Genomic DNA, 10443 nt, shown 5'->3' on the forward strand with positions numbered 1-10443 from the left:
TAAGTAGGAAAACCTGCAAAATCGGCAGTGTATCAAATACTTGTTCTCCCCACTGTATGTCTCTTTTAAATACAAAACACAGAAACCACTCAGTTTATCAAATCTTACAGCTTTATTTCAATGTGAACCAAGTATAACCCTGAGTTAAGTCCTGAATTGCAAAAGAAATGGCAAAAATCTTCATAAATACACAAAATCTCAATAATAATTCATAACATATTAGACTCTGATAAAGACAGAAGAGAGTGTGTGTGTGTATCAATGTGTAACATTGCGTTTAAATACAACAGCAATACAATGTCATAAAACCATTGAAATATAAACGTTCATCATGAAGCCTGACTCATCACTTCTGAAATCCAAGTTCTAAAAGAAGCATCATATATATATTGAACAAGTTGTTCATCTTGTCAGTGTGTGATTATGTCTGCATTGTAAACATGTTGCACTAAGGCATGTGGTACAACTTGTAGCAATTCCTCTCAAAAGTGAAACACAGTCTTACGTCACATGAACGTCACATGTGAAACACAGTCTTACGTCACATTTCTGACAGAGAGTATTCGTGAATTTGGAAAGGCAGTATTTTTTCCCCTGTGAGCGCTGAGCGATATTTAGAGGGAAAGGAAGTTGAGAGCCGGAGCGGTGAGCAAAGACTGATCCGTAAGCGATGAGTGGAATTTCCAACAGCTCAACTCCAATTACAAACTCTGGTCCACACACAACCACACCCGTGAAGAGGGCACGACAGCGTCTGTTCCCCCTCAGGACGTTGAAAAGATTTTGCATGGAACCTCGGCTCCTCAAAAAGGTCTACAGCTGCACCATCAAGAGCATCTTGACTGACTGAATCACTGCTTGGGATGGCAACAGCACCGCCCTCGACCGCAAAGCTCTACAGAGGGTGGTGCAGTGAGACCAGTGCACCCCTGTTGTGTAGCAGGAATAAACTAGTCATGTCAGAAAAGGAGAGACATGTCCTCCAATGTGATTATGATTTAGTCCTATATAATAATAGACATGTCTTGTAATATGATTATGATTTAGTCCTATATAATAATAGACATGTCCTGTAATGTGATTATGATTTAGTCCTATATAATAATAGACATGTCCTGTAATGTGATTATGATTTAGTCCTATATAATAATAGACATGTCCTGTAATGTGATTATGATTTAGTCCTATATAATAAGACATGTCCTGCAATGTGATTATGATTTAGTCCTATATAATAATAGACATGTCCTGTAATGTGATTATGATTTAGTCCTATATAATAATAGACATGTCCTGTAATGTGATTATGATTTAGTCCTATATAATAATAGAAACATGTCCTGCAATGTGATTATGATTTAGTCCTATATAATAATAGACATGTCCTGTAATGTGATTATGATTTAGTCCTATATAATAATATACATGTCCTGTAATGTGATTATGATTTAGTCCTATATAATAATAGACATGTCCTGTAATGTGATTATGATTTAGTCCTATATAATAATAAGACATGTCCTGTAATGTGATTATGATTTAGTCCTATATAATAATAGACATGTCCTGTAATGTGATTATGATTTAGTCCTATATAATAATAGAGACATGTCCTGTAATGTGATTATGATTTAGTCCTATATAATAATAAGACATGTCCTGTAATGTGATTATGATTGAGTCCTATATAATAATAGACATGTCCTGTAATGTGATTCTGATTTAGTCCTATATAATAATAGAGACATGTCCTGTAATGTGATTATGATTTTGTCCTGTAATGTGATTATGATTTAGTCCTATATAATAATAGACATGTCCTGTAATGTGATTATGATTTAGTCCTATATAATAATAGACATGTCCTGTAATGTGATTATGATTTAGTCCTATATAATAAGACATGTCCTGCAATGTGATTATGATTTAGTCCTATATAATAATAGACATGTCCTGTAATGTGATTATGATTTAGTCCTATATAATAATAGACATGTCCTGTAATGTGATTATGATTTAGTCCTATATAATAATAGAAACATGTCCTGCAATGTGATTATGATTTAGTCCTATATAATAATAGACATGTCCTGTAATGTGATTATGATTTAGTCCTATATAATAATATACATGTCCTGTAATGTGATTATGATTTAGTCCTATATAATAATAGACATGTCCTGTAATGTGATTATGATTTAGTCCTATATAATAATAAGACATGTCCTGTAATGTGATTATGATTTAGTCCTATATAATAATAGACATGTCCTGTAATGTGATTATGATTTAGTCCTATATAATAATAGAGACATGTCCTGTAATGTGATTATGATTTAGTCCTATATAATAATAAGACATGTCCTGTAATGTGATTATGATTGAGTCCTATATAATAATAGACATGTCCTGTAATGTGATTCTGATTTAGTCCTATATAATAATAGAGACATGTCCTGTAATGTGATTATGATTTTGTCCTGTAATGTGATTATGATTTAGTCCTATATAATAATAAGACATGTCCTGTAATGTGATTATGATTTAGTCCTATATAATAATAGACATGTCCTGTAATGTGATTCTGATTTAGTCCTATATAATAATAGAGACATGTCCTGTAATGTGATTATGATTTAGTCCTATATAATAATAGAGACATGTCCTGTAATGTGATTCTGATTTAGTCCTATATAATAGAGACATGTCCTGTAATATGATTCTGATTTAGTCCTATATAATAGAGACATGTCCTGTAATATGATTATGATTTAGTCCTATATAATAGAGACATGTCCTGTAATGTGATTATGATTTAGGACTTTAAATAGTAAAAGTAAAATTAATATATGATATACCAACGGCAAATGCATCAGTTTTATCATTAGGATTACATTGTCTTTTTATTAGCCATTATTATAATTTCCATCAAACCATTTCCACCAAAATAAGATTTGCTTGCAATACAGTTGATCAACCACTAGGGGTTGTGTATATGCATGGGGGGAGATACGCACACTTTCCTATCAAGTTCAAAACTGATGAATGAGGCCCCAGGTGTTTAGAGACACGGTGACATGCTAGGTTTAGAGAATGTTTTGTGCGTACACACTGATGAATGAGGCCCCAGGTGTTTAGAGACACGGTGACATGCTAGGTTTAGAGAATGTTTTGTGCCCACACACTGATGAATGAGGCCCCAGGTGTTTAGAGACACCGTGACATGCTAGGTTTAGAGAATGTTTTGTGCGTACACACTGATGAATGAGGCCCCAGGTGTTTAGAGACACGGTGACATGCTAGGTTTAGAGAATGTTTTGTGCGTACACACTGATGAATGAGGCCCCAGGTGTTTAGAGACACGGTGACATGCTAGGTTTAGAGAATGTTTTGTGCGTACACACTGATGAATGAGGCCCACCAGGCGTTAACAGGTTAAGGTGTATGTTCTGTGTGTAGTATGTCCTACATTGATTGCACCAATATGGTTTGTCTGCTGTGTGACTCCTATGTATTGTGTGATCACTATTCTTAAGAGAAACATTTGCCACAATCATGACAAGAAATGTTTTCTTCAGTATGAGTTTGTAGGTGACCTGTCATACTTTCTGTAGAATATATATGTTTTTTCCACATACACCACACTGGCATTCTTTATGCTCTGTGTGTGTTTTTCTCAAATTAAAAAAATATTTCACACACCTTGCAACAATAAGGAGCAGCATACGTTTGACTAGAAGATGTCAAACGGGGCAACATTGTGGCCGTCCTGCCTCCAGCACTGGTATGAGAGCTTTCTCCATTCTCAATCGGTTTTCTCTTTGATTCGAGTGTCTTAGACCCTGATTGTAGTCCTCCACTCTCCACCTCATCATCACTTTCCATGTTTTCACTCTGAGCTGCAGAACAGTCTGGATTTACTGCAGAGAGGTGCTGAGTGTCACTGGCTGGTTCTGATACTCTGTAATCCTCTCCATCAGGTTCTATTTTGATCTCTATAGATGTGTTGGTGAGTAGAGAACCCCTCTCTCTGTCCTCCACAGTTTGGGTTTGGTAAAGATGTGAGGGCTGAGATGGGTTCTCCTGATCACAGTCACTTTCCACACAGGGAGAAGTGAATATGGAGTCTTTGGTATCAAAGAGCCCTAGAAGCTGCTCTTCCTCTTGACTGGTCTGTAGTTCCTCCTGTTCCTCTTTAATCTGTGTGGGCACTGGGTCCTCCTGAATCAGACTGGGGCTCCACTCCTGCTCACAGTGCTGCTGTTCCGGGGGAACCTCCTCTTCAGATATGGGGAGAGTGAGCTGCTGGGCATCTGATGGAGAAGTGTAAAGTTACTTAGAATTCAATGTAAAAAACGCTATTTGATCACTTCCATGTTATTGATTAGAACATCTTTATAGAGTCAATATTACAATTGAAGCTCAATTCTTGTATTAAAGGAATCAAACTGATATCAAGTTAAGTTGAGCTAATACAGAGGTAGCCTGAATAGGTTCCGACCCTACACTTGCTATACAGCTGCACTGGGGTCAGACCGGCTTCCTGATGGACAAGAGAGAGAAAACAAGTTTTGATCAGTCATGGAAATAAATGTGCTGAAAACGAATTGTCTCCCTTTTTAAAAAGAAAATGGAGAAAAGGATATGGAGTTTTGGTGAACTAGCAAAAAAAAGATGTACATTGCTAAATTTTCAAAACGATGCGATATATAATAAAACAATCTTCCCCCCATCACTAACGAATGACCAAGTTAGTTGGATCCTACATTCGAAACATAAGATAATGCCCCTGATCTGCAATAAATAATCTCTCAAATAAATAATTATACACTTACTGCACAGATCTATATGCTGTGTGTGCCCCCAGTTGTCGAACGACACTTCCTCCCCAGTTATGTATACATACAGGTGTTCGGCCCACGCTAGATAGCTAATTTGCACAGGTGACCGACTATGTCTTCCATCTGTCTTCTGTAAAAAAAAAAACTTTAAAAAACAAAGAGCTGTAAACATGGAGATATGGCCGTGGGAACACTAACCCCAATCCTACGGTGTATAGTCATTTTGGAAATAGTTTATTGTTGATATGAAGGATACGTTCCTTATGTTTCCAAAACCGTACCGCAAGCGATGCGTTTTAATGTTAAGAACGAGAGTCGGGCTCTTATTAACAAAAGTCCCCTGACCAGAAGATACTATCATCAATTGGGCTGCAGCATCAGTTAGCATCTATGACTATGAATGGGGTCCGACCCCCAATGCAGCTGTAAGCGAGTGTAGGAATCTATTCTGGCAAATACAGTAGCTAGTCAATACAAACCTGCTTTGTGTAACTTTATCTCCGGGTTGAAAACCAAATCCAACAGCCTTCGCAGACGGTTATTCTCCTCCTTAGAACGGGAGATTTCTTCATATAACTCTACTACTGTTCTGTCGACCGCCACGGATATCTCTGCAACTGCCGCTGTTAGTCGTTCAGTAACATACACGTTCAGCAACTGTAGTTTAGACATTTTGACAGGAATGAAAGTCGATAAATCCGTATTATTCTGCTCAGCCTGTAACGTTACATTTCACGTAGTCAAAATGTAGCAAGTGAGCTTCTTATTCTACGGTATAATGGTTACGTACCAGTAATAGATATAGAGATACATATTATATCAAAGACAGTACAGTATGAAGACTTGTAGGCGATGTCATGGCGACGTTGGCTAGCTATGCTCATGCGCAGAAACACATCATTGGTTATAACTAACCCAAGATAGACCACAGCCTGTCGTTTCCAATGGGAGCAAAATGAAAACGCGTCAGTTTGTCACTTTCACGAGTTTGTAGTAATAACATGTTCAACTACTTGGCTCGAATATAGGTTATGCCTTTGGATTTCGAGAAAATTAACAACTAAGGAATAACTTTTTACTTCTCTCATTGACTTCTCAAATCCAGGTCTGGTATGCTTGCGATGTTACGCGTCTGGGTTTAGAAACTCTTTGATTATATCCTACAAAACACGTTAAAAAAACTATTATCCGGAAGAGAGATCAAATCTCTCACGTTTCCTTTTTGCAAATGACAGCTTCCGCTTCACCGAATGGCTTTGGCCGTGGGCGCCATCGTGTGGCAACACAAAAGTTGTCTCTCTATTGTAAAAGTCTAAACAACAAAAAAGTATTACGTGTCTAATGCTATATACGTTGTATCCAACCTTTCATGTTTTTGAAAAGGTAATAAGCAATGTAGCCTAACCAACATCTTCCCAAGATGAAATAAGTGTAAGCAGAACTTGGTTGAGACTGTTGACTGACTGAAATGTAATTTGCGTCAATCTGCAATACATATTATTTTATTTTATTTAAACTTTATTTAACTGGGCATGTCAGTTAAGAACAAATTCTTATTTACAATGACGGCCTACCAAAAGGCAAAAGGCCTCCTGCGGGAACGGGAGCTGGGATTAAAAATAAATAAAATATAAATATAGGACAAAACACACATCACGACAAGAGAGACAACACTACATAGAGACCTAAGACAACAACATAGCAGGCAGCAACACATGACAACACAGTATGGTAGCAACACAACATGACAACAACATGGTAGCAACTTAACATGGTAGCAGCACAAAACATGGTACAAACATCTTTGGGCACAGACAACAGCACAAAGGGCAAGAATGTAGAGACAACAATACATCACGCAAAGCAGCCACAACTGCCAGTAAGAGTGTCCATGATTGAGTCTTTGAATGAAAAGATTGAGATAAAACTGTCCAGTTTGAGTGTTTATTGCAGCTCGTTCCAGTAGCTAGCTGCAGCGAACTGAAAAGAGGAGCGACACAGGGATGTGTGTGCTTTGGGGACCTTTAACAGAATGTGACTGGCAGAACGGGTGTTGTATGTGGAGGATGAGGCCTGCAGTAGATATCTCAGATAGGGGGGAGTGAGGCCTAAGAGGGTTTTATAAATAAGCATCAACCAGTGGGTCTTGCGACAGGTATACAGAGATGACCAGTTTACAGAAGAGTATAGAGTGCAGTGATGTGTCCTATAAGGAGCATTGGTGGCAAATCTGATGGCCGAATGGTAAAGAACATCTAGCCGCTCGAGAGCACCCTTACCTGCCGATCTATAAATGATGTCTCCATAATCTAGCATGGGTAGGATGGTCATCTGAATCAGGATTAGTTTGGCAGCTGGGGTGAAAGAGAAGCGATTACGATAGAGGAAACCAAGTCTAGATTTAACCTTAGCCTGCAGCTTTGATATGTGCTGAGAGAAGGACAGTGCACCATCTATCCATACCTCAAGCTCTAAACCCTCAGAGGTAGTAATCACACCTGTGGGGAAAGGGGCATTCTTCTTACCAAACCACATGATCTTTGTTTTGGAGGTGTTCAGAACAAGGTTAAGGGCAGAGAAAGCTTGTTGTACACTAAGAAAGCTTTGTTGTAGAGCGTTTATCACAAAATCCGTGGAAGGGCCAGCTGAGTATAAGACTGTATCATCTGCATATAAATGGATGAGAGAGCTTCCTACTGCCTGAGCTATGTTGTTGATGTAAGAAGAGTGTGGGGCCTAGGATCGAGCCTTGGGGTACTCCCTTGGTGACAGGCACTGGTTGAGACAGCAGATGTTCTGACTTTATACACTGCACTCTTTGAGAGAGGTAGTTAGGAAACCAGGCCAAAGACCCCTCAGAGACACCAATAGTCCTTAGCCGGCCCACAAGAATGGAATGGTCTACCGTATCAAAAGCTTTGGCCAAGTCAATAAAAATAGCAGCACAACATTGCTTAGAATCAAGGGCAATGGTGACATCATTGAGGACTTTTAAGGTTGCAGTGACACATCCATAACCTGAGTGGAAACCACACTGCATACTAGAGAGAATACTATAGACATCAAGAAAGCCAGTCAGTTGATTATTGGCAAGTTTTTTCAACACTTTTGATTAACAGGGCAAAATAGAAATAGGCCTATAACAGTTAGGATCAGCTTGATCACCCCCTTTAAATAAAGGACGAATCATGGCTGCCATCCAAGCAATGGGAACCCCAGAAAGGAGACAGGTTTAAAAGGCTTGGCGATGATAGGGGCAGCAACCTAAAAGAAGAAAGGGTCTAAACCATCTGACCCAGATGTTTTTTTAGGGTCAAGTTTAAGGAGCTCCTTTAGCACCTCAGATTCAGTGACAGCCTGAAGGGAGAAACTTTGTAGCGGGGCAGAGGGAAAAGAGGGAGAAGCATCGGGGATAGTCGCATTAGAAGGGGTGGGTCAAATAGGAGCTCAGCCATGTTCTTACAAGAGCAAGAACTCTGATTGCTTTTTTTCATTTAACCTTTATTTATACAATAATTCACATGGAAACACAATTAAGTTTGCAAGACATTTTAACAGAAATACCCACATATCCATAGTAGGGTTGTAGAAGTGATGAAAATATGATGTAGAAAACTCCCACATGCTGAAGGAATGTATGGAAAAGACACTTTTATCCGTCACGTAGAGCAGGGCACGGGATCGTGTCAGTTCTATATATTAGATTTTCTATCTGAAGGTTTTACTCTACTCAGGATTAACTCCATTGTCATATGTTCTCACTGTTGTGAACAGTCCTCATGTGTCTTTTACAATTTGCTTCATCAGTAAAGCATCTGCTACAGTAGCTGCAACAATAGGATTTCTCCCCTCTGTGGATCTTTATATGTTTAGTCAGGTTTCCACGCTCAGTGAAGCATTTCCCACATTCTTGGCACTGATGAGGTTTCTCCCCTGTGTGAACTCTCATATGCCTGCTCAGGGTTCCATTTTCAGTGAAGCTTTTTCCACATGTTTTGCACTGATATGGTTTCTCCCCTCTGTGGATCATCATGTGATTGGACAGGGTATTCTTCTGTGTGAAGTATTTCCCACATTCTTTACACCTAAATGGTTTCTCTCCTGTATGAGTTCTCATATGATTTTTAAGGTGTACTTTCTGTGTGTAGCATTTACTACATTGAGTACACTGATATGGTTTCTCTCCTGTATGACTCCTAATATGTGTTTTGAGATCACCATTCTTAGAGAAACATTTGCCACAAACATGACAAGAAATGTTTTCTTCAGTATGAGTTTGTAGGTGACCTGTCATACTTTCTGTAGAACATAAGTATTTTCCACACACACCACACTGGCATTCCTTATGCTCTGTGTGTGTTTTTCGCACATGATAGATTAAAAAACCGTTTGACAGAAAAGTCTTCCTACACACCTTGCAATAATGAGTAGTAACACTAGAAGATGTCAAACGGGGCAACATTGTGGCCGTCCTCTTTTCTCCTTTCTTTGTCTGTTTTCTCTTTGATTCGAGTGTCTTAGACCCTGATTGTAGTCCTCCACTCTCCACCTCATCATCACTTTTCCTGTTTTCACTCGGCGCTGCAGAACAGTCTGGAGTTACTGCAGAGAGGTGCTGAGAGTCACTGGCTGGTTCTGATACTCTGTAATCCTCTCCATCAGGTTCTGTTTTGATCTCATCAATTGTGTAGGTGAGTAGAGAGTCCCTCTCTCTGTCCTCCACAGTTTGGGTTTGGTAAAGATGTGAGGGCTGAGATGGGTTCTCCTGATCACAGTCACTTTCCACACAGGGAGAAGTGAATATGAACTTTATGAGATCAGCCTCCCCCAGTCCGTGAAGCTGCTCTTCCTCCTGACTGGTCCTGAGTTCCTCCTGTTCCTCTTTAATCTGTGTGAGCTTTGGGTCCTCCTGAACCAGACTGGGGCTCCACTCCTCCTCACAGTGCTGCTGCTCAGGGGGAACCTCCTCTTCAGATATGGGGTGTGTGAGCTGGTGGGGATCTGATAAATGAAAAATAAGAAATATAAAGTTGCTGATAATTCAATAAATATTTTGTCTAACTCTAAATGCATAGTTTTCTTCGGCAAATAAAAAATGTTAAAAAGTTAGCTAGCTGACTTGTTTATTGGTTTTGGTACACATATAATATTGCTGTGGGATTCAACATTACAATTGCAGGTTTGCTTTTGTACTTGTACATTTGCAATCGTGTATCTTAAGCTTCTATCTTGCCACGTTGCCATATGATTGACGTGTGTTAATACAGTTGCAAGTCGTCAATGCAAACCTCTGTGTGACTTTATCTGTCGGGTGAAAACCAAATCCAACAGCCTTCGTAGACGATCATTCTCCTCCGTCGAACGGGAGATTTCTTCATGCAACTCTACTACTGTTGTCTCTATGGCTACGGATATATCTGTAGCAGCCGCCGTTAGTCGTTCAGTAACATACGAGTTCAGCAACTGTAGTTTAGACATTTTGAGCGGAATAAAAGTCTACAAAATCGTATTATTATTGTGAACAAAGCAACCATTTGTTTGACGTCGGCCTAGTTCCGCATCTAGCTACGTCATTACTACTCGTTTCCGCTTTGCCAATGAC

General features: G+C 39.1%; 1 protein-coding gene and 1 long non-coding RNA gene across 2 annotated transcripts; both read right to left on the reverse strand.

Moving 5' to 3' along the window:
- Positions 1-89: 89 nt before the first annotated feature.
- Positions 90-6046, reverse strand: LOC139574727 (uncharacterized). The gene is made up of 2 exons (XR_011674822.1): positions 5321-6046; positions 90-4313 (listed from the first exon to the last, which is right to left on the reverse strand). It is a non-coding gene; the product is annotated as an uncharacterized lncRNA (long non-coding RNA).
- Positions 6047-8316: 2270 nt separating this feature from the next.
- On the reverse strand, positions 8317-10427 carry LOC139574729 (gastrula zinc finger protein XlCGF57.1-like). Its single transcript, XM_071399575.1, has 2 exons — positions 10130-10427; positions 8317-9842 (listed from the first exon to the last, which is right to left on the reverse strand). Exons 1-2 carry the CDS (start codon positions 10317-10319, stop codon positions 8590-8592), a joined length of 1443 nt encoding a protein of 480 aa, XP_071255676.1. The 5' UTR covers positions 10320-10427; the 3' UTR covers positions 8317-8589.
- Between the last annotated feature and the right edge of the window lie 16 nt (positions 10428-10443).

This window comes from Salvelinus alpinus, chromosome 4 (assembly GCF_045679555.1).
Source record: "Salvelinus alpinus chromosome 4, SLU_Salpinus.1, whole genome shotgun sequence".
Lineage (NCBI taxonomy): Eukaryota > Metazoa > Chordata > Actinopteri > Salmoniformes > Salmonidae > Salvelinus > Salvelinus alpinus.

Bases quoted from the DNA above. Each gene is read 5' to 3' on its own strand.
- LOC139574729 (XM_071399575.1), bottom strand. From the start codon at position 10,319: ATGTCTAAACTACAGTTGCTGAACTCGTATGTTACTGAACGACTAACG. The intron at 9,843-10,129 runs GTTTGCATTGAC...TTCATTTATCAG, and splicing joins ACAGATAAAGTCACACAGAG to ATCCCCACCAGCTCACACAC.